This window comes from Anabrus simplex, chromosome 3 (genome assembly GCF_040414725.1).
Source record: "Anabrus simplex isolate iqAnaSimp1 chromosome 3, ASM4041472v1, whole genome shotgun sequence".
In the NCBI taxonomy this organism is placed as follows: Eukaryota; Metazoa; Arthropoda; class Insecta; order Orthoptera; family Tettigoniidae; genus Anabrus; species Anabrus simplex.
The window spans coordinates 360,286,279-360,308,485 of NC_090267.1; the positions used below are offsets into that span (position 1 = coordinate 360,286,279).

Sequence of the window (22,207 nt, forward strand, 5' to 3'; positions counted from 1 at the left end):
TTGATAAGATAATCAGCTATGTGGGGAAACAACATGGAAAGGAATGTGATTGTAGCGGGAGATCTGAATTTACCAATGTCAATTTTGAAGGAAATGCGAACGATACAAAGCAAGACCAACGTATGGCAAATAAGGTAATATGGGAAGGACAGCTGATTCAGAAAGTGATGGAACCAAGTAGAGGGAAAAATATCCTGGATGTGGTGCTGGTAAAACCAGATGAGCTCTATTGAGAAACCGAAGTAATAGATGGTATTAGTGATCATGAAGCTGTTTTGGTCGTAGTTAAAAATAAATGTGATAGAAAGGAAAGTCTTAAAAGTAGGACTGTTAGGCAGTACCACATGGGTGATAAAGCAGGCATGAGGCAGTTTTTAAAAAGCAGCTATGATAAGTGGAAAACGGTAAGCAAAAATGTAAACAGACTCTGGGATGGGTTTAAAGCAATTGTTGAGGAATGTGAAATGAGGTTTGTACCTTTAGAGATGGTAAGGAATGGTAAAGACCCACCTTATTATAATAGAGAAATAGATACTAAGAAGGAGGTGCAGATTGGAAAGAAATGGTTAGAAATTGCTGTGCAAGTAAGGAGAAATTGAAGGGACTTGTTAGGAAATTGAATCTAGCAAAGAAGGCTAAGGATAACATGATAGCAAGCATAATTGGCAGTCATACAAATTTTAGTGAAAAATGGAAGGGTATGCATAGATACTTTAAGGCAGAAACAGGTTCCAAGGAGGATATTCCAGGAATAATTAATGAACAACGGTAGTGTGTATGTGAGGATCTTCAAAAGGCAGAAGTATTCAGTCAACAGTATGTAAAGATTGTTGGTTACAAGGATAATGTCCAGATAGAGGAGACTAATGCTAAAGAAGTATTAAAATTTACATATAAAAATGGCATTTACAATAAGATACAAAAATTGAAAACTAGAAAAGGAGCTGGAATTGATAAGACGGGATATACTAAAGACAATGGGTTGGGTTATAGTACCCTATCTGAAGTACGTATTTGATTATTGTTTGGTTGAAAGAGCTATACCAAATGAATGGAGTTTTTCTATAGTATAAAGGAAATGGTGATAGACATAAAGCTGAAAATTACAGGCCAGTAAGTTAATCATGCATTGCATGTAAGCTTTTGGAAGGCATTCTGTCTGATTATATTAGACATGTTTGTGAAATTAATAACTGGTTTCTGTAGAAAGCAGTTTGGTTTTAGGAAAGGTTATTCCACTGAAGCTCAACTTGTAGGATTCCAGCAAGATATAGCAGGTATCTTGGATTCAGGAGGTCAAATGGACTGCATCGCGATTGACCTGTCTAAAGCATTTGATAGGGTGGATCATGGGAGACTACTGGCAAATATGAGTGCAATTGGACTAGACAAAAGAGTGACTGAATGTGTTGCTATATTTCAAGAAAATAGATGTCAGGGAATTAGAGAAGGCAGAGGTTTATCTGACCCTGTGATAATTAAGAGGGGAATTCCTCAAGGCAGTATTATTGGACCTTTATGTTTTCTTATATATATAAGTGACATGAGTAAAGTAGTGGAATCATAGGTAAGGCTTTTTACAAATGATGTTATTCTGTATAGAGTAATAAATAAGTTACACGATTGTGAGCAGCTGCAACGTGACCTTGATAATGTTGTGAGACGGACAGCAGGCAATGGTATGTTGATAAACGGGGTTAAAAGTCAGGTTGTGAGTTTCACAAATAAGTCCTCTCACCGTCGGTTTCACCAAGCTTCGTCCTATTATGCTTGACGCCTGTCAAAAATGACGACCCGTTTCTTTTTGACACTTCGTCAAAACCTTTTACATTTCATCATCACTAGACACGATCTCACATTTCGAAACAACGTTATATCACTATATTAAATTGAAATAAGAAATTAAGTGGTTCAACCTATTCAATACAAATAAATAAGAAATGTAGTGTTATATTGTTATTTGGTTAAAAGCCGTACCGGTTTTGGCCACCAATCTGGGTCATCAGCCAATCAAAAATACAAGAACAATGCATAGGAAAACAAAGAATTAAAGGATAAATCTTTCACTAAAGCAGTTCAAGAAGCAATATAAGACAATAGGGGTTAGCACTGCGCTGTTTTAAATCATAAAATTCAGAAGTCAATCAGTGACCTATATGTAGCAAGGCGCAAGTCCCTGAAGAGTAGCACAACACACGCAATGTCCGGCACTGTGTCTTAAAATGTTTACGAAAAGAGGTGAACAGTTCATTAAACAAGCTTACAAACACTGCCAGGCACGAAGTCACAACACGATTAAATAAATTTGAAGTCCCATAATTGTGTAGAAGTCGAAGACAAGTCGCTTAAATAAAGTAAGATGCTAGCTCCTGAAGATCAGCGCAACATACGCAATGTCCGGCACTGTGCTTTTAAATGCCGATGAAACTCGGTGAATAGCTTAAAGAACAAGCCTGCAAATGCTTTAGTCGCGAAAATATATAGTACAAGTTAATATAATTGAAGTATATATCAATGTTAATAGGATCTTGTAGATTCTTTAGAGAGGCTGAACAGTTGACATAAAAAACAATTGTGAGGAGAAAAATGTTAAAAAGCACAATATTGGAAACAAATGAAAAACGTATATGCATAGCATGTTATTTCTTGAAGATAGGAATTCGGGTCGTACTTGAGGTAGCGTAAGGTAGTGTAAGGTATGAGTTTAAATTTGAATGTTGTAATGATCTGAAGTGTAGGTGGTATTGTGGTATACATTTCAGTTTGGAAAATAGGGTGTGTTTTGTTGTTGTTGTTGGTTTTTTTTTTTTTTTTTTTTTTTTTTTTTTATCGAGCGGAGAGTTGAAAAGAGAAGATAACATACGAAAAGATGGGATAAGGTAATCAAGGGGGAGGATTAGTAGGTAAGAGATGATTAAAAGAGAACTGGAAGTTAAGGGCAGAAGTACGTGAATAGAACGGAAATTTTGAAAAAAAATTTTGCTTTTCATTTCAAAAGCACACCTTCCTGAACAAGAATATGATTTATATGCATTTTTAATTTGATTTCACAAAGAAATTAAGAATAATATGAAGTCTTGTTTTTGCCACGCCCCACTTTTCAACTCCACTATTGACATACTTAGTCAATCAATCATAATTTCTTTACTAATTGCACGAGAATCTCGTTAGATGGCTCATTTCAGAAGTTTATACTTCCTGTGTGTCGTGAACGAAAGACTGCACACGGATGCAGTGAAAGAAACGTGTTTGTTTTTGTTATTATATGAGGTAAACATACTCACAAAGTTGTGAATTGTAACCCTTAGAATGTGTTTCATTGAATGTGTGGTATTTAAAACATGTAAATATGCCACGAATTAAGAATTTTGATAAGAAACAACACCATAAAGGCAACAGATACATGAAAAATACATTGAATGTTAGTTTGAGTCCAGTGCAAGACAATAATTCATCTTCTAACCCCACAAATACAATAGACAAATGCAATGACCTGTGTCCAGAAGGTGTGGATTCATGGTGTGGCTTTCAGAAAAAAAGGCAGGAGGTCCAAATTACCACCACAAGAACCCACTTCCTTTGGCTGTTTTGAATGCCATAAAACCTGTGTATAAGGGACTTACTGATGACACACTGTTGTCTAAGTGTTTACATAGCGGCACACAGAATGTCAATGAAAGTTTTAATCGCTGTATCTGGCAATGCATTATAAAAACTGAGTTTATAGGCTTTAGAACCCTTTAAATAGGTGTATTGGATGCAGTGATATGCTTCAATGAGGGCATGATGTCAAGAAAATATGTTCTTGAAGACATGGGTATCAAGCCTGGGACAGACATGTTGAAGGTGATGAGGGGCTTTGACAGTTACCATGTAAAAAAAATTCCAAAAAGCAAGTGCAGAATCCACTAAGGAAGGTAGAATTCAAAAAAGAAACCAAAAAAGGAATAGAGAAGATGAGAGCCAGCAGCAAGAAGAATATGGTCCTGGAATGTTCCGAGACAGATGTGAGTGAAGCAAAAACTTAGACTGCAGTTTCCCGAAAACTCTTTTTTTTTTCACATTTAGGTACACATTGCTCCTAAACTATTCTACCTAGAGATATGAAATTTTGTACTCATGTATGACTGTACTGAGATACTAAAACTCTTAGAGTTTTTGATGTTGCTTCTAAATTGTGTTTTTATAAACCTTTTTTTGTTGCTAAAAGTTACAATATTTTAAAATTTCATTTATAGCTGAAGACATAAATATTTATCAAATATTAAAATTCTATAGTTTCAAGACTTTCATGCATCTATGAATGTGTGGTGGTAATTTGGAAGCAGTGGTACCAATACTTCAGTAGTAATGTGTACCAACATGACGACATGTTTCAATAAGACCTTGAAAAATTTCTCATATTCAAAATATTCCTTACAAGAAACTAGAAGTCTAATTACTATAAATTGCAATCCATTAGAATCAGAAGGGCTTTGACTTGACATGGTAAAATTGGTGCATTCCTATCTTTCATGTTATAATAGATATTGTGAGAAATGTTATGGTAAGTTTCAGCATTATTTCAGTGGGCGCTCACGTACTTCTGCCCTTAAAAGATGATGGGAAAGGATAGGAAATGAAGGAGGGGTAGTTATTGGACGTAGAAAACGTGGGTAGGAACTGTGTAAGGCATGGAAAATTGAATTCATGTTTAGAAATTTAGCATTTTTAAAAAGAAGAATTACGAAGTTGAATAGAATATTGGGTTTTTTCTCTTTTTTCTTTTTCTTTCTCAGAAATGTCGTTTAAATTGAAATTAGGGTTAAAGTATTGGTCAAGGTGAATAAAACAATTGTCAGTAGTTTTTAGAAGGAGGCCTTTGTTAATGATTTTAAGTATTTTTATGTATTTTTCAATATTGGTGAAAGTATGTTTGGAGTCTTGTATGTGTTGTCCTATGGCAGAGAATTTGTTGTATTTAATAGCGTTGATATGTTCGGAGTATCTGATATTAAAGTTGCGTCCAGTCTGTCCAATGTACGAGGAGCTGCAGTCGTTACATTTGAATCTGTATACTCCAGATTTAGTAAAAACTTTAGATTTATTTAATGATTTAGAGTTGTGTAATATATCAAGATATGTTATTGGTTCTAAAAGAAATTTTCGTGTTGTGTTTTTTTAGAACATTGGTTATTTTAGAAGCATCTTGAGTGAAAGTAAAAGTGAAAAATGCAGTGGGTTTGGTTTTGTCATTTGTTAATGTGGTTTTAGGATGGTGTTTGAATTTGTTGATGATACAGTTTATGAAAGAGTTGTTAAAGCCTTTAAGTTTAGCGATAGTACGGATGGTGTTCAATTCGTTATTTAAATCTTTTTTAGACAGGGGTGTTGAAGGCCCGAAAAATTAGGCTGTTATAAGTAGCATGTTTTAACTTCCAGTTCTCTTTTAATCTTCTCTTATCTACTAATCCTCCTCCTTTTTACCTTATCCCATCTTTTATGTTATCTTTTCTTTTCACCTCTCCTCTCGATTAAAAAAAAAACTATTTTCCGAATTGAACTGTATACTATAATACCACCTACAATTCAGATTATTACAACATTCAAGTTTAAACTTGTACCTTACACTACCTTACGCTACCTCAAGTACGACCCGAATTCCTATCTTCAAGAAATAATACCAATATAATGGTCCGTTATTGGACATTATAAATTTTCCAGCTAACTCATTCTTGGGTGCCTGCGTTTCGCCCTCGTGTGCTAAGTTAGGCTCGTCAGTTGGGACTTAGCACACCACCCAAGACACAAGGCTAGTGCATACTGTGGAGGCCACTGCATAGGCTACTTGAAGCCACCAGCAGTGCCAATGCACTATGAGAGCTATGTCTCATTTCCAAAAATTGATGCCTGCCTGGCCATCAAATGATGTAGATGTTGATTCCCATAGGGAACCAAAAATATTTGTCCTGAATGAGTAAATTTATAATACCAATATAATGGTCCGTTATTGGACATTATAAATTTTCGAGCTAACTCATTCTTGGGTGCCTGCGTTTTGCCCTTGTATTAAGTTAGGCTCGTCAGTTGGGACTTAGCACACTACCCAAGACGCAAGGCTAGTGCATACATCATTTGATGGCCTCATATTAAATAACTCTGTTACTTCTGGTGTGAGAGAATCAGCCGTCTAGGAAGAGTCCTAGTCCGTTGCCCAAGAGAGACCCGGATGTATAACAATATCGCATGCAAATACACCCTACTGGGAGGTTCAACATCTACATCATTTGATGGCCAGGCAGGCATCAATTTTTGGAAATGAGACATTGGCACTGCTGGTGGCTTCAAGTAGCCTATGCAGTGGCGTCCACAGTATGCACTAGCCTTGCGTCTTGGGAGGTGTGCTAAGTCCCAACTGTCGAGCCTAACTTAGCACACGAGGGCGAAACGCAGGCACCCAAGAATGAGTTAGCTGGAAAATTTATAATGTCCAATAACGGACCATTATATTGGTATTATAAATTTACTCATTCAGGACAAATATTTTTGGTTCCCTATGGGAATCAACATCTACATTCAAGATATAACACGCTATGCATATACGTTTTTCATTTGTTTCCAATATTGCGTTTAACGTTTTTCTCCTCACAATTGTTTTTTACGTCAACTGTTCTGCCTCTCTAAAGAATCTAAAAGATCCTATTAACATTGATATATACTTCAGTTATATTAACTTTATATTTTCGCGACTGGAGCATTTGCAGGCTTGTTCTTTAAGCTATTCAGAGTTTCGTCGGCATTTAAAAGCACAGTGCCGGACATAGCGTATGTTGCGCTGATCTTCAGGAGCTAGCATCTTACTTTATTTAAGCCACTTGTCTTTGACTTCTACACAATTATGGGACTTCAAATTTATTAAATCGTGTTGTGACTTCGTGCCTGGCAGTGTTTGTAAGCTTGTTTAATGAACTGTTCGCATCTTCTCGTAAACATTTTAAGACACAGTTCCGGACATTGCGTGTGTTGTGCTACTCTTCAGGGACTTCTGCCTTACTACATATAAGTGAATGATCCTAGACTTCTTGTGAATTTTATGATTTAAAACCGCGCAGTTCTAACCCTTATTGTCTGATATTGCTTCTTGAACTGCTTTTGTGAAAGACTTATCCTTTAATTCTTTGTTTTTCAATGCATTGTTTTTGTATTTTTAATCGGCTGATGACCCGGATTGGTGGTCGAAACTGGAATTGCTTTTAACCAAATAAGAATGTAACACTACATGTCTTATTTACTTGTATTGAATAGGTTGAACCACTTAATTTCTTATTTCAATTTAATTGTGATACAGTTCAATACACAACATTATGAAATTTTTATCTTTAAATATTATTTATTTATTTATTTATTTATTTATTTATTTATTTATTTATTTATTTATTTATTTATTTATTTATTTATTTATTTATTTATTTATTTATTTATTTATTTATTTATTTATTTGTTTATTTGTTTATTTGTTTATTTGTTTATTTGTTTATCGTGTCAGAAGTACAAAGTAAGAGAGACAAAAATTAAACAAGGAAATTTTAAACATTGGTTGACCAAAAATTGGCCACGACAAGCGCATTTGGAGTTGCCCTCATTAGATCTTTAATGGTACAAGTGGCTGGAGAAGATGGACACAGTAGAAGATGCCCGTTAGTCTGCTTAGTACCACACTTGCAGTAAACTGTATCCACAGGAAGGCCCCATTTCTGTAGGTTGGTCTTGCATCTCATGGTGCTGGAGCGTAATCGATTGAGAGCCTTCCATGTTGTCCACTGTTCAGAATGTCCAGGAGGAAGTTCTTCCTTTGGAACCATCCATTCTCTCAAATGTTGACATTTTTCCCGCCACATTGAGATTCTTGCTTGTTGTGGTGTTCCTTTAAGAGCTTCAGTGGTTGTCAAGAAGCTCTTTCTTGATTTCAACCTAGGATGTGCTGGTCGACAGGCATACAAAGGATGGGCTTCCATAGTCATAGCCTTGCTTTTCTCATGCCTAGCAGCAATCTCACGTCGGATTTCGGGTGGTGCTATACCAGCGAGACAGTGGAGTTTATCTATGGGAGTAGGTCTTAAACAACCTGTGATAATACGGCAGGTGTCATTTAGTGCTACATCTATGTTTTTGGCATGGCTGGACTTATGCCACACGGAGCATGCATACTCAGCAGTGGAGTAGCACAGTGCTAACGCGCTTGCTCTCACAGTGCAAGGGTGAGCTCCCCAGGTGGTGCCTCGAAGTTTTCGCACTATGTTGTTTCTGGCAGACACTTTTTGTTTCACGTTTAGGCAATGTTTCTTATACGTAAGCGTACGGTCCAGAATCACTCCCAGATATTTTGGAGTCGAACAGTGTTGAAGAGGGATTCCTTCCCAGGTGATTTGTAAGGTTTTAGCTGCTTTTTTGTTATTGAGATGAAATAAACAGCTATGAGTTTTGGCAGGATTTGGCTTCAAGTCATTTTCATTGTAGTAGTTCGTAAATTCTTTCAGAGCTTTGGATAAAGTCTGTTCTACCTTTTCAAAACAGTTGGCCTGAGCAGTGACTGCACAATCATCAGCATAGATAAAACTCTGGGTACCTTCAGGTAGAGGCTGATCGTTAGTATAGATGTTGAATAACAGTGGTGCGAGCACACTGCCTTGCGGTAACCCATTCTTCTGTGTTCTCCATCTGCTTCTTTTTCCCTGAAATTCCACAAAGAATCTTCGGTTTTGGAGAATATTTTTAATGTTGCACATTAGATGGAAATCTTTGGTGATGTCATACAATTTTGTTAGAAGAAGCCAATGGTTGACTGTGTCATAAGCTGCAGAAAGATCAATGAAGACAGCGCCTGTAATGAGCCGATTCTCAAAACCATTCTCAATATACTGTGTCAAGTTTAATACCTGTGATGTGCAAATTTTTCCTTCTCGGAATCCAGCTTGCTGTGGTATAAGAGACGACTCCACCTTTCCTATCAGTCGCTCAAGAATGAGCCTCTCCAGGACCTTGTACAGGTGACAGAGCAAGGAAATAGGCCTATAGCTTTTGGGATCCAGCCGATCTTTGCCTGGTTTAGGGATAGCAATGACTCTAGCCTTCCGCCAGATTTTGGGAATCTTGCATTCTTGGACACAGATATTCATTAATTCCAGTAGCCATCGCCTCGTAACAGGACCAAAATTTTTGATCTGCTCTACTCGAATGTCGTCTAGTCCAGCTGCTTTTCCCAATTTGCACTTCCTCAGTGCTGATTCCAGTTCAGCTTCAGTAAATGGTGGAGATAGTATGTTGCTCTCATGGTTTGGCTTCCGTGTCATTGGTTTCTTATCTAGCTTTCTAGATCGGGTTGATTTTCCATTTACTAGCAACTGATGGGCAATTTGATCTGCCTTTATATTAGCATATGTGCTGGCTTGGGTATTGTCATTATTGAGACGACGTAAAAGTCTCCATGCCTTCTGACTGCTCTTGCTCATGTCACAATCTGTCATTAATTTTATCCACTCATCCCTTTTAGCCAGTGATACTGAGGAAAGAACGCTTTGTGCAAGGATTGATGTTTCTTCGCTAAAAGGATCAAGTTCATATTTCTTGTAATATTCTTCTAGCAAAGTGGCCATTTCAGGTTTAATGCCTTTGAGAAAACTGGTTCTGCAACCTCTTGGAATTGATGCCCTTGAAGAAAATTGGACGATGTCAACAAACTTGTCGTACTCTTCAGGAACAGGAGCGATGCTCAGAATCTTCTCATCCAGTATGCTGGAAAATCTTGCCCAGTCAGCCTTCTTAAAGTTGTATCTTCACCTAAAACGGACTTCTTGAGGTCTTATTGGTGGCAAAATTTGGCACATGATGGGCCTATGTTGTGTGTTTGGAATTGGTGGACATGCTGCTTTGGTGCATGTATGCATAATGCTTTCACTAACAAAAAGGAGGTCTGGATTATAGCCTCGTCCCCATCTTCCACTGTTAAAAGAAGGAGAGAGTTTGCTATCATGGATGAGGGCGAGTTGAAAATTTTCAGCCCACGACAGAACTGTCTCACCATTCTTGTCCTCATGTGCGTAACCCCATACATGACTGTGACTGTTGAAATCACCTATAACAATGGAGGCTTTACTTTTATCAAAATTGTGGGGTGGAATGAAGGAAAATTCTGCTGCAGGTGGTTTATAAACTGAGGTGATTACACAGTTACTTAGTTCAACGGTGATAATTTCAATATTGTTTTCATCTGACTGGCAAGCACTTCTGACTTCCAAGTTCGGCTTCACAAAAACGGCACTTCCATACAGAGCGTGTGGTCTTTCAGCGATCAGTTTCATGCCAGGAACAAATGGGCGTTTCTGCTTCATATCTCTGTGTGTTTCCTGAACACATAGAACATCACACTGCTTGTCGCGACAAAGTTCATACAAAAGTTGTTCTTTACAAGATGTTATGCCTTCAGTGTTAACAGAAATGACTGTTAAGGTTGGTTCTGAAAAGAACCATTTGTTGGATCTCATATTAAATAACTCTGTTACTTCTGGTGTGAGAGAATCAGCCGTCTAGGAAGAGTCCTAGTCCGTTGCCCAGGAGACACCCGGATGTATAACAATATCGCATGCATATACACCCTACTGGGAGGTTTCTCTCGTGTCTTCCATCTTTAAATATTGCGATATATTGAGTTTTTTCGTTCGTTCTGATTGCCATTTCTCGATTAATAATTGAAGTACTGAGCCGTGGTTGAAATTAGATCTGGTTTGTAATCTAATTTTCTGTTATAAGAGTGGTCTCAAAAATGGAAGATAATAACAGACGTGCCAAGTCTCCCGATTTGAGCGGGAGACTCCCGATTTTTCATCGTTTCTCCCGATCGCCGGGTCCGATCTCCCGATTTTCAGAGCATTATCCGTGATTTTCATAATATTTTAAACTCCCGCGTATTTCCTCGTTCTATCGATATATGGCTGAGTATGGCTGGTCGATAGTAGTTCTAATAATGATACCAGGTGGCAGTACGGGGCACGGTGGCTAGGCATGTGCTGCTGTTTGGTCTATAATACAGTCATTCTCTTTGCAAGCGAGTCAAGCGAGTAACATTCTCTTTGGAGTAACCTAACCTCAGAAGTAGCACACCATAGTTGTTTTACCCGTAGAAGTGCTTGTGTTGTGCCTTAATATTTGTTTTGGCCAAAATGTCAAAAAAGAAATATCATGCAGTGTTTAAAAGTGCTTATAGGGAAGAGTTTCCATGTTTGAGTGAATCCAGAAAGGGACCAACGTTCACATTCTGTACTATATGTGGGTGTGAATTTTCAGTTGCACATGGTGGGAAATGCGATATACTCAAGCATATGCAAACGAAAAAACATAAGGAGAGTGTCCAGTGTGTAGAAAGAAACCAGAAACTGAACTTTTCATCTAAAAACCAAGGTGTAAATCCTGTGACGAATGCCGAGGCGTTATTTACGTCATTTATAGTAGAACATAACCTGCCTGTAAATTGTGCCGATCACGCCGGGCCTTTGTTTCGCAAAATGTTTCCTGATTCGGAAATCGCTAAGCGATATGGGTGTGCTAGAATGAAAACAGCGACTATCATTACAGAAATGTGCACGGAAGAAAGGAAGAAAATTGTATCACATTTGCAGGTGAATGCATTTTCTGTTGCTACTGATGGTAGCAATAAAAGCGACTTGAAGATATATCCCATTGTTGTAACATTTTTTAGGCCTGAACTCAATGAAATTCAGAGTTGTCTACTCTCTGTGCCTAATTTAGAAGGGGATGCTACTGGAGTTAACATTGCCAATCTTTTGCTCTCAACTTTTCGGGAATTCTGCATTCCATTAAAAAACTGCCTAGCTCTTGGTGCTGATAATGCTCCAGTAATGGTAGGATTAAAGAATGGTGTGGCAGGATGTTTGAAGCGGGAAAATAGTAACATAATCATCGTAGGCTGCTCTTGTCACCTAATTAATCTTGCTGCCGAGAAGGGTGCGGCATGCTTGCCCGTAAATGTAGATGAAAGTATAATTGATATATTTTATTATCTGGAAAGGAGTGCAAAGAGGAAAGAAAAGTTCAGAGAATTTCAGACTTTACACAACACTGAGATCAGGAAAATTCTGAAGCATGTGCCTACTCGATGGTTATCACTAAGAAGGTGTTTAGAAAGGATTTTGCTTCAGTGGGACCCTTTGGTTACATTATTCAGGAGCGAAATTGTGAGTAAGGATTCTCAGATGGGAACTTTGAAGACTTACAAAATTTCTAAGCGCAGTTTAAGTGCAGATGTGTCTTGTTTGTCTGAAAACATTAAGGAATGTCATAACATTTCACCTCACTCCTCAGTTAAAAGGAAAACCCAGTCATCAGTTTCACTAAAAAAAAAAAAAATGAAACTACTGATCACACTAAGAGCCATGCATTGTCACATGAACGACTTTTCATGTTCCTTTCATCAAATTTACATAAATCTTTTTGCCATTTTCTCTCAAGTTTTATGGATATCTTTGAGAATCCAAACGTAGCTCTTCAGTCAAGTATGCCGCACATCCACTTATTGAGGTCAGTTTTGGAGGAACTATTGAAGAATGTGATGGCAAGGTTTGTGAAACCAGACGTTATTAAAAGATCCTCCTCTCTCCTTGATGTAGATTATCATACTCCAGCAAATCAAAAGGATGATTGTGATTTGATGATAGGGAACTCTTCGTTTGTTTTAGTGAACACCTTGAAGTCTGAGGAAAAGTGCGTATTCTGTAAGTCTGTTAGAAAGTGTTTCTCTTCATCGTGTGACTACATGGTTCACAAATTTCCATTCAAAGATGAACTTTTAATTAATGCAGAAGTTGCAAATATTTCTGCTATAAGTAAGGCATCATTTTCTAGCCTTAGATTTTTCATTAACAAGTGTCCGAACATTTTGACTAGTGAAACGGAACATTTGTATAAAGAAACTGATATTCTGCACTCCCAGTTCTGTAACTTTCAGCTCGAAGAAACAGACCTGGCAAAAGGAAGAACTGATGCTCAATGGGCATTGGTAGGTCAGATGAAATCAGCTGATGGTGTACTTAAATATGACAGACTCTGTAAGGTGAGGCTTGTTATTTTATCAATTCCACATAGCAATGCAGAATGTGAAAGGATTTTTATCAGAGTCACAAAGACAAAAACACAGTTCAGAACCTTGCTGTCTGAACAAACTTTGGAGAAACTTTTAACCTTGAAATCAGTTCAGCAAGGCAAGTGCTTTGAGCAAAAATTTAGTTCCGTGTTTCTGAAGAGGGCTAAGTCAGCTACTGGTGTGTTGTACAACAATTAGTCATAATGTGAGTGATCACCATGTTGAAGGATGAGAAGTCACATGTTTCTACAGTTCAGGTATGTCCAGTATTTAGTATTCACATGTAAATGATGAAAAAAATATATATGGGCAAATAGAATTGTTAATGTATTGAATTATAATGAATTTGTACATGTTTTGCCATCAGTGATGTGTCGTAATACGTCGCGATTCGCTGCAAAATTTCTCCTGATTTTTCACATTTGAAAGTTGGCATGTCTGTAATAATATTTTGTCAAAGAACGGATGATATAAATTTTCTGAAGATGAGAAGAGTTTGTTCATGAGTCTTGTTGCCGAAAGGAAAGAGACAGTCGAAAACAAGTAAACCGATGTCATAACGTTGTGTGATAAAGAGAAAGCCTGGGTAGAACTTGCAAATTGTTTTAATTCTCATGAATTTGTTTGTGAAAGGTCTGAGAAACAATTAAAAATGTTTTGCGACAACTTCAAAAGAAGGGCTAAGCAAAAAAAGATGCCAGGATAAGGTGAATCTGTTTAGAACTGGAGGTGGAGTTGCTGTAACCCCTTCGTTCGACCAAACGTCACAATTGCTAGAAATAATCAGGGACCAAGTAGAGCCTCTTCTCAACAACTTGGACAGCGATTCTGCATACATAGGCCTAACTGCATCCAGTAGCAACACTATTGAACCATGCAATGTACTGGTGACATTTGAAGAACCACCAAGTACAGGGATCCTTATCTGCGCCAGTGAAGAAATGGTCCCAAATACAATCCATGACCTTCCACCATGAACTAGCAATAGCAAGATATCGTGGGCATCAAGAAGCCGGCCTTCTTTTAAGAAGAGAAAGAAATGAGAAGCCTTGAAAGCTCGTGAAAAAGTTATTGAATTGTCAGAAGCAAGAAGGGATCTTTGGAAGCATATTGGACATGGAGTGTTTCTGTACAAAACCATGCTGAGCTATATTAATATACTGTGAAATTGAACTGTACAATTTCTTATACGCAATCTTCTCTGCCACCTTTGAAATCAGGGACAATTAACACAACAGACCTATACTTTTCAAAAGCCATTTTTTCTCCTTTTTTGAACACGGGTATGACAACTTTTCTTCCACTCACACGGAAATTACCCCGACGAGGATGACATTTATTATGATGCTCAGTGGCCTACCTTGTTCAGATGCCCATTCTTTCAAACTATTGCGGGTACGTCATCCGGACCAAATGATTTGGAGGTATCCGAAGATGCAAGAATTGATGATGCCTCTGCTGGGGAAGTCGCTATTGAGGTTAGGCCTATATCACACACGGGCGAAGTGGACAGATTACACTTTGCGGCAGGTGAGTGATTCTTTTCGAATATACCTGCAAAACTGTCCAACATGCTCCTTTTGTCCTGTAATTCTTTCCTTTCGTGAAGCATTGTAGATCGTAGGCGAGATGACCTCCGTTCATTGTTTACAAAATTCTGGGAACACTTCGGGTTGGCAGCTAATTTTGATTCCATCGAAGTTATATAGTTTCTGTATTTTTTTGAGCTGAAGACACTTATATTCACTGTTTTGGTCGAAAATTGCACGTAATCACTATTACGGCCCATTTTTAAAAACTTACTTCTTGCCCTCTCCTTTTCTTTTAATTTATCTATTACCTTCGTGTCTAACCAGCTTGGGTACTTCCGCGTGCTAACTATCCGGGACGATACAGTGTATTTTATTACAGCGCGAAGGAGGTCGTAAAAAAGGGTTAACATCTCATCGACAGAGGGGGAATCTTTGATTAAATTCCAAGGACACAACGAAAGGAGATCTCTCATTTGAGGAAAATCGGCCTTAGTCCATTGGAACATTAACTTCCTCTGCAGTACAGGGCGCATAACTCACAGTAAAGATAAAGTGAATTCTACAGCTCGATGGTAGGATGTAATTACCGTGTGTCCATAGTATTGTTCCGAGTTTAGAACAAGGTCCAGGAAGTTCTCGTTTCTTGTTGGGAAGTGACTCATTTGCTTCAGTCCGAATTCACTATTTCAAGAAGTAAGACGACTTCCGCACATCTTTGTTTATAACAGAACCAGCATTCCAAGCCATATGCCTGATGTTAAAGTCCCCACAAACTACAAGACTATCCTATGGGTTTAAAACAGCTATGTTGTTGACCAGTGTTGCTCGTAGATTACTTATCCTAGCAGTCGCTTCGTCCAGTGGCAGGTAGCACCACACCACACACACAGCCCTTCCTGGTCTTGGGGTAGCCGTGACCACGAGGCACTCAGTCTGCTGCTAGCTCTGGCCGGAAAACTGACCCTAGAGCAGATTTCACAGTAACCATAATCCCTCTCCCTTTCACTTTGCTACTATGGACCTGATGTCTGTCTTGACGAAACATGCAGTAATCAGTAGACAAGGGTTTATCTTCACCAACATAATCATTTAACCCAAGGTAACTAGAATAAAAGGTAGGCTACTCCGGCGATTGAAGCTTCCATTGGCTGGAGCACTATGACGTCACGCGATATGAACGATAGCGAGTAAGGTACACAGTCGCAGTACAGCAAGCCTGTGAGTTCTCGTGCCTGTGAAACATCTTTTCAATCTTTCATCAAATTATAGTCTGGTGTAGTCCGATTCGATAAGTAACGGCACTTCCAATAGATTTAAAAACTTGAAAACGCGTTAAATTTCGTCACATGTTGAGCACGTAAGATAGGGAACTTAAAAGGGTCCACCTTTTCAATACAAATAAATGTTATAAGTTTATTTACAACATATATTTACACTTGGAACTAGTTTCGACGCTGTTTGGCGTCGTCTTCAGCCAAAATGTGGGAAATAGGCATAGGCGTAAGCATGCGGACATTTACATTATACAAGATGTTAAATCAGTGTGATTAAATAAGAGACATGAAATAGTGAATTACAATGTCAGTTTACAAAATGGTCATGAAGGGAGAGTCAAAATTGTATAAACATGAGTTAGGGCTCAAAAACATAATCACTTAAAAAACATATAAACCGCAACAAAACCACGCGGAAGTTCGAGATGAAATTGGCATTGGAGATTCAAATTATTTCAGACACACTTCCATTGAATGTTGCCTGCCGCGAGTGTAGTACATAACATAGGTTAGATTTCAACAAACACAATCGTCTCAAAAATGCACGTAATATTTTTAAAATATTTTTGGGTTGAGATGAAATTTGACAATTAGGGATTGAAATCACTTATTCACTAAGCGTCAATTCAAAACCAGCTGTGAAGGGTGAGACAAAATTGCACAAGCATGAGTTTGGACTCGATAAATGCAAAACCTGAAACACATATGCATAATAATAATCATAATGTTATTTGTGTTACGTCTCACTGACAAAATTTACGGTTTACTGAGACTCGAGGTGCCGTAATTTTGTCCCACAGGAGTCCTTTTACGTGCCAACAATTTATAGCGCCACACTTGTTTCCATAATATGTTGACAGCATTTTAATCAGTACAGTGGTTCTACTTCAGATACTGACAACACAAACACTGTTCACGTGGTGAACCACAATTAAATTATTATGTATCCGTGATCCGATATAGGCTACACTAAATACGTAGAAAGAGACAAAAATGTTGGTCGGTCGGTCGATCACTTGCTTTCTTGGCTTACGCTGCATGAACCATCAACAATAGACCCAAGTGTAAGTGTACGAATTGTAGAGCATAGAAACCTCTACAAAAAAGTCCGCGATGGCACATACCTTTTTCCAACCGGCTGCCCTCTAGAAGCGATTTTATTCTATAGTCCGTGGTAAAAAATATAACTCCTTAAAATTAAATAAATATTTCGATATTAAACTCGGGTTCCTCATCAAAATAAATTGTTTGACCTCCTGCAGTATTTTATAAGGATTACAATAACCTTGTCAGGACATTATTTGCATGAATGGTTCAGAAGTTATGACCATTTTAGTCTGTAGTGGTAATACATGTCAGCGGACGGGCGAGCGCTGTCTCATATTAAATGACGTCACGCAGAAGGCGGGCAGGGAGAGAAACAAGTGAGCACGGTGCGGGAAGAGACCCCCCCCCCCATGCATCTAACCAACTTTCAACTATGTAAATACAATCTTTGCTGGAATCAGTGGAAGAGGGTTTATTAAAGTCCGTCAAAGAATTACACATGCTCCCTACATTTTGGTAGAAGAAATTCATACTACTGTCACGGTGGGGTCTTGAGTTCAGTTGTGTATCACCAGACAAAGCCAAAAGAAGCACACAAATTGCTGAACTAGATATCTTCGGGCTAGAGTTCATCTGTTGTTTTCTCGCAGACTGGCCACGTGATTGTGACGTCACCAGATACATAGTTCCATTTAAAGTCAGTGCACAGGACAAAATACGAAGCTCCGAGCCATTCACAAGAGCATTTTCCCAGCGTTTTTCATATTTTGCATCGAAGTCTACCACATTCTCCTTCTGGAGGCAAACTCAAACAGGCGTGATACTACATTGGAACACCACTGATGGACAAAAGACCCGGAGCGGTACTGACACATGACCACTCCTGGTCACCATCTTGACAATCTTGATAATCTTGTCTCTCTTCCTAGTTACCTCCCCTTATCCAAATATCATAAACTCCTAACACATCCAGATGCATCCTCTTTGCTGACTCAGCCAGTTCTACTTTCTTTCTTCCACAAGCCCCATTAATATTGAAAGCTGCCCATTGAATTCCATTTTGTTTGTCGAGTTATTTCCAAGGAGTCCCTCTCCTGGCATATGCCAGTGGAATTCCATAACTACCTCAGTTCCGAGGCTTTTTTAAAATGTTCTAAGCTCACGATAGATTCTCCTGGCATATGCCAGTGGAATTCCATAACTACCTCAGTTCCGAGGCTTTTTTTAAAATGTTCTAAGGTCACGATAGATTCTGTGAAGCGGTTTGCTACCCTATTTACGTATAGTCCCAGTGAGGATCTCTCCTTTAACTGGTTAGGGACCACCGGTGGATTATAGTCTTAGCTTCCTGAGCATAATGAGGGCAGTGACTCAGAAATTTAAATTTGGAAAAGAAATTTCAGACTTTGTTTCATACTTTACTTACATTGCTGAAAACTTCATCACGTGATGTCTGCTGATATGCTGTAAACTGAGCATGCACAATAATGGTGTTTTTGTCTGCTACATTCTCATGGTCATCATTTCCTGGGAGAAGTGAAAGGAGGTTCCTATATGAAGGTACACTCTGTCGGTAATTTTTAATATGTCTATTACCAGTACAACAATCGCTGGTTGTCGTTAAATTTAAGCAAGAACATTCTTTTGATGTTATACTGGAAAGCAATGAAGGGAGAGGCTGTTGAAACTTGATCAGTTTTATCCTTTAATTGAAGTCTGTGAACAAACCTCCAAGAATTTACAGTTATAAATCACTGTGATTATTTATTTTTTAATGAGTTTTGTGGTTTTTCTTTCAGTCTTTCAATCTTTTTTTGGGGGGGGCAACATCATTGGAACTATTTTGGTTCTAGTTATTGAACTGAATTGAATTATGTATGTCCCTTTATATAGACCTAATATTTTAATTTCATTTATCCCTCTACAATAAGCCTAATAAAATAGGTAAACAGGTTATAGCTAATACAGGCTATTTCCTCAAATAATTAATGCTATAGAATGCTATTTTTAATATTTTTCCTGTGAATAAAAAGAAATGATGCTATAATTTCACACTTCTATTAATAAACAAACATTGCATGAACAAGTTTCGTATGGAAAGCTGTTACTTTTGTATCATTTTGTTATTCAGTTAAGATCCATAAACTCTGATGAGTGACTACTTTATTGATGTACATACAGCCAAATGGGGTGGGTAGTTTTTTAATGTGTAAAATAGAAATTGTGATTCTTCATGAACTGTTGGACTTGTTTATTCCTCTTTACAGCCAGCACCAGGCAGCTGTTAAGGCTGTAGCGTGGTGCCCATGGCAGCCACATATTCTTGCGAGTGGTGGTGGAACTGCTGACAGATGTATTCGTTTCTGGAACTGCAATACTGGCATCTGCCTGAACACAATTGATACAAAATCTCAGGTAATATAGGCCTATAAATCTTAATTCTTTAACCCTAGAACTGCCAAATGTCGCATGCTACATGCACACAAGTATGAAGGATGAGTTTTCCGCCTAATCAGTACTTTATTTTAGATAGTGTTAAATATGATTTACATTAACAGATAGTACCGGTTTCGACCTGTAAATAGGTCATCTTCTGCTGTTGAAGAACCTGCTTAATAGCAACTGTATAGAATAAACATTACTAAAATTAAACAAGAATGCCACTAAAATTAAACAGGAATGCCACTATTCTAAAAAATACTTAACGTTAAGATATATACATATGGTAGAGTTTGGAGTTAAAGGGCTTTTATCCTGGCCCCATGATTGTCACATATTTCAAATTAATGCAAGTAATATTTGACACTACGTAAAATTATGTATTGATTAGGTGGAAAACTCATCCTTGATACTTGTGTGGGGCTTGAACTATCAATACAGACTATGAAGCTAATAGATTATAGCATGCTACATGCATTCGTTTAATCAGCCTTTACATAATTTATCTTTTACTTATAACAAGTAAGATATTGAAGCCAAAGCTTCAAGTCTTCCATCACATATTCTTCACTAACTGCAAATGACTCTCGGACAAGGTCAGGGTAGGTTTAAAGTCAGCTGCCCTTTCCTCATTCCTAAGAACCTTGCCTCATCTCCCTGTGGTTTCAGTTGCTATGCAGCTTCGCACTCACTGTTGCTTTACAAGATATTGCTTATGTTTAATTTTAGTGGCATTCTTGTTTAATTTTAGTAATCTTCATTCTATACAGTCGCTATTGCTGGTAATTTCTCTGAATATCTTTCAATCGATTATTGCATTGATTTTTATATTGTTTCTTTTGAAGTGTAATTATGGGGTGCAACACTTCTGGAGACCTATGAGGCCTGGCAAGAAAAAAGAATTCTCCGAGAATACTCTGAGTAGTGCTCGATCGTAACTTGTCATTCTTTTTTGTTTTTGTTTCTGTATTTACCTTTGATGATTTTTTTAACTAGAAATTTTTCGTGTTTTATATATTAGTAATTTTTCTTAAATAATTGATGGTGAACATGAAAATATGAAAAACAAATTTAGTTTTCCAAAATTTTGATCATCTAATCACCAGACAAGTAAATTATCTTATACATGTATGAGCACGTTAAATAAAGTCTGAGTAACGGGCGAGTTGGCCGTGCGGTTAGGAGCACGCACCTGTGAGCTTGCATCCGGGAGACAGTGGGTTCGAATCCCTCTGTCAGCAGCCCTGAAGATGGTTTTCCATTTTCACACCAGGCAAATGCTGGGGCTGTTCCTTAATTAAGGCCACGACCGCTTCCTTCCCAATCCCAGCCCTTTCCTATCCCATTGTCGCCATAAGACCTATCTATGTTGGTGCGACGTAAACCACTAGCAAAAAAAAAGTCTGAGTAATGTGATGTGCTGCAAGTCTAACTTTGCTCTTGCTTAAATTTGTTGAAAGAATAAATGTGCAATGCATAAGTAAATTGCCTGATATTTAAGGAAAAACACTTGGCACTTCTGGGGTTAAATGTTGTTTTATAGTCACTGAGCTCGATAGCTGCAGTCGCGTAAATGCGGCCAGTATTCAGTATTCTAGAGATAGTGGGTTCGAACCCCACTGTCGGCAGCCCTGAAGATGGTTTTCCGTGGTTTCCCATTTTCACACCAGGCAAAGTACACTGTACCTTAATTAAGGCCACGGCCGATTCCTTCCCACTCCCAGCCCTTTCCTATCCCATCATCGCCATAAGACATATCTGTGTCGCGTAAAGCAACTTGTAAAATAAAAAAAATAAAGAAATGTTTTGAAGTCTCTGAAAATCGAAAAAGTAGTTAGTGGGATGTTAAAACATTATTATATTATTTTGTTGTTTTTGTTTTGTATCTTATTATTGGATCATTGATTAATTTACATCTTTATTCACCGCTGATCTGCATTTAGGGCTGTTACCTAGGTGTTAGATTCCCCATCAGTTAACTGTTCTGTAAGTGATTTAAAAGAAGTTGAAAATTTATCAAAAATATCCCTTAGTAAATCATTCCAATCCCAAATTCCTCTTCCTGTTAACAAATATATGCCCCAATAGTCCTCGGGAATTCCCAATTTATAGTCGTACTAGCAAGATACCCGGTTTAAAATTGAAAGTTATCTTCCAAACTTTTACATTTTGGAGAGTCCACTGCCGGCTGACCCTGTAAAGTACACCCTCAGTGTATACGTCCAATGGATTCAGTGGAATGATTATTTTTGGATCTAACCCTCATTTTGAACCCCATAGAATTGTAATATTTTTAACCCTATCTCATTTAACGTCCAGGACATACAAGTGACCAAATTAGTGACATTTTGACTTTGTACTTAAAATAGTAATGGAGGAATAAATATTTTTTTTAGGGGTAGAATTTCTTAAAAATATTTATTTAGCATCTAGGACATAAAAGACCAATCTTTATGTACAGAGAGAGAGAGTGTGTGTGTGAAACTTTTGGAAGAATGAATATTGTTATTTTCAGAGTCAACACCCATCTTAATCCCTTAGGAGAGAAATATTTTGAAGTATACAATATTTGACACCTAGGACATAAAGACAATCTTCTCGTGTAAAACTATGACTTTGTACATCAAACAGTTTTGGAGGGATGAATAATTTTGTTTCTGGAGCTAACCAGATTTCACACCTACGGTTTAAAATATACAGTCATTTGGAATTTTGTCTTCATACGTTTAAAAGTTTTGAAGGAATTAATATTTTTGTTTTTGTATCTTGACCCCCATTTAACT

At 37.8% G+C, this 22,207-nt stretch overlaps 1 protein-coding gene across 2 annotated transcripts in view; it reads left to right on the plus strand.

Annotated features, from left to right (window-relative positions):
* fzy (cell division cycle 20 protein fzy) overlaps positions 1-22,207 on the plus strand; it is a 237,824-nt gene that overhangs the window by 181,066 nt on the left and 34,551 nt on the right. For both annotated transcript variants that reach the window (XM_067144504.2, XM_067144506.2), the window contains exon 10: positions 19,253-19,400. In XM_067144504.2, the coding sequence (XP_067000605.1) occupies positions 19,253-19,400 (148 nt within the window). The remainder of the gene's footprint in view (positions 1-19,252; positions 19,401-22,207) is intronic.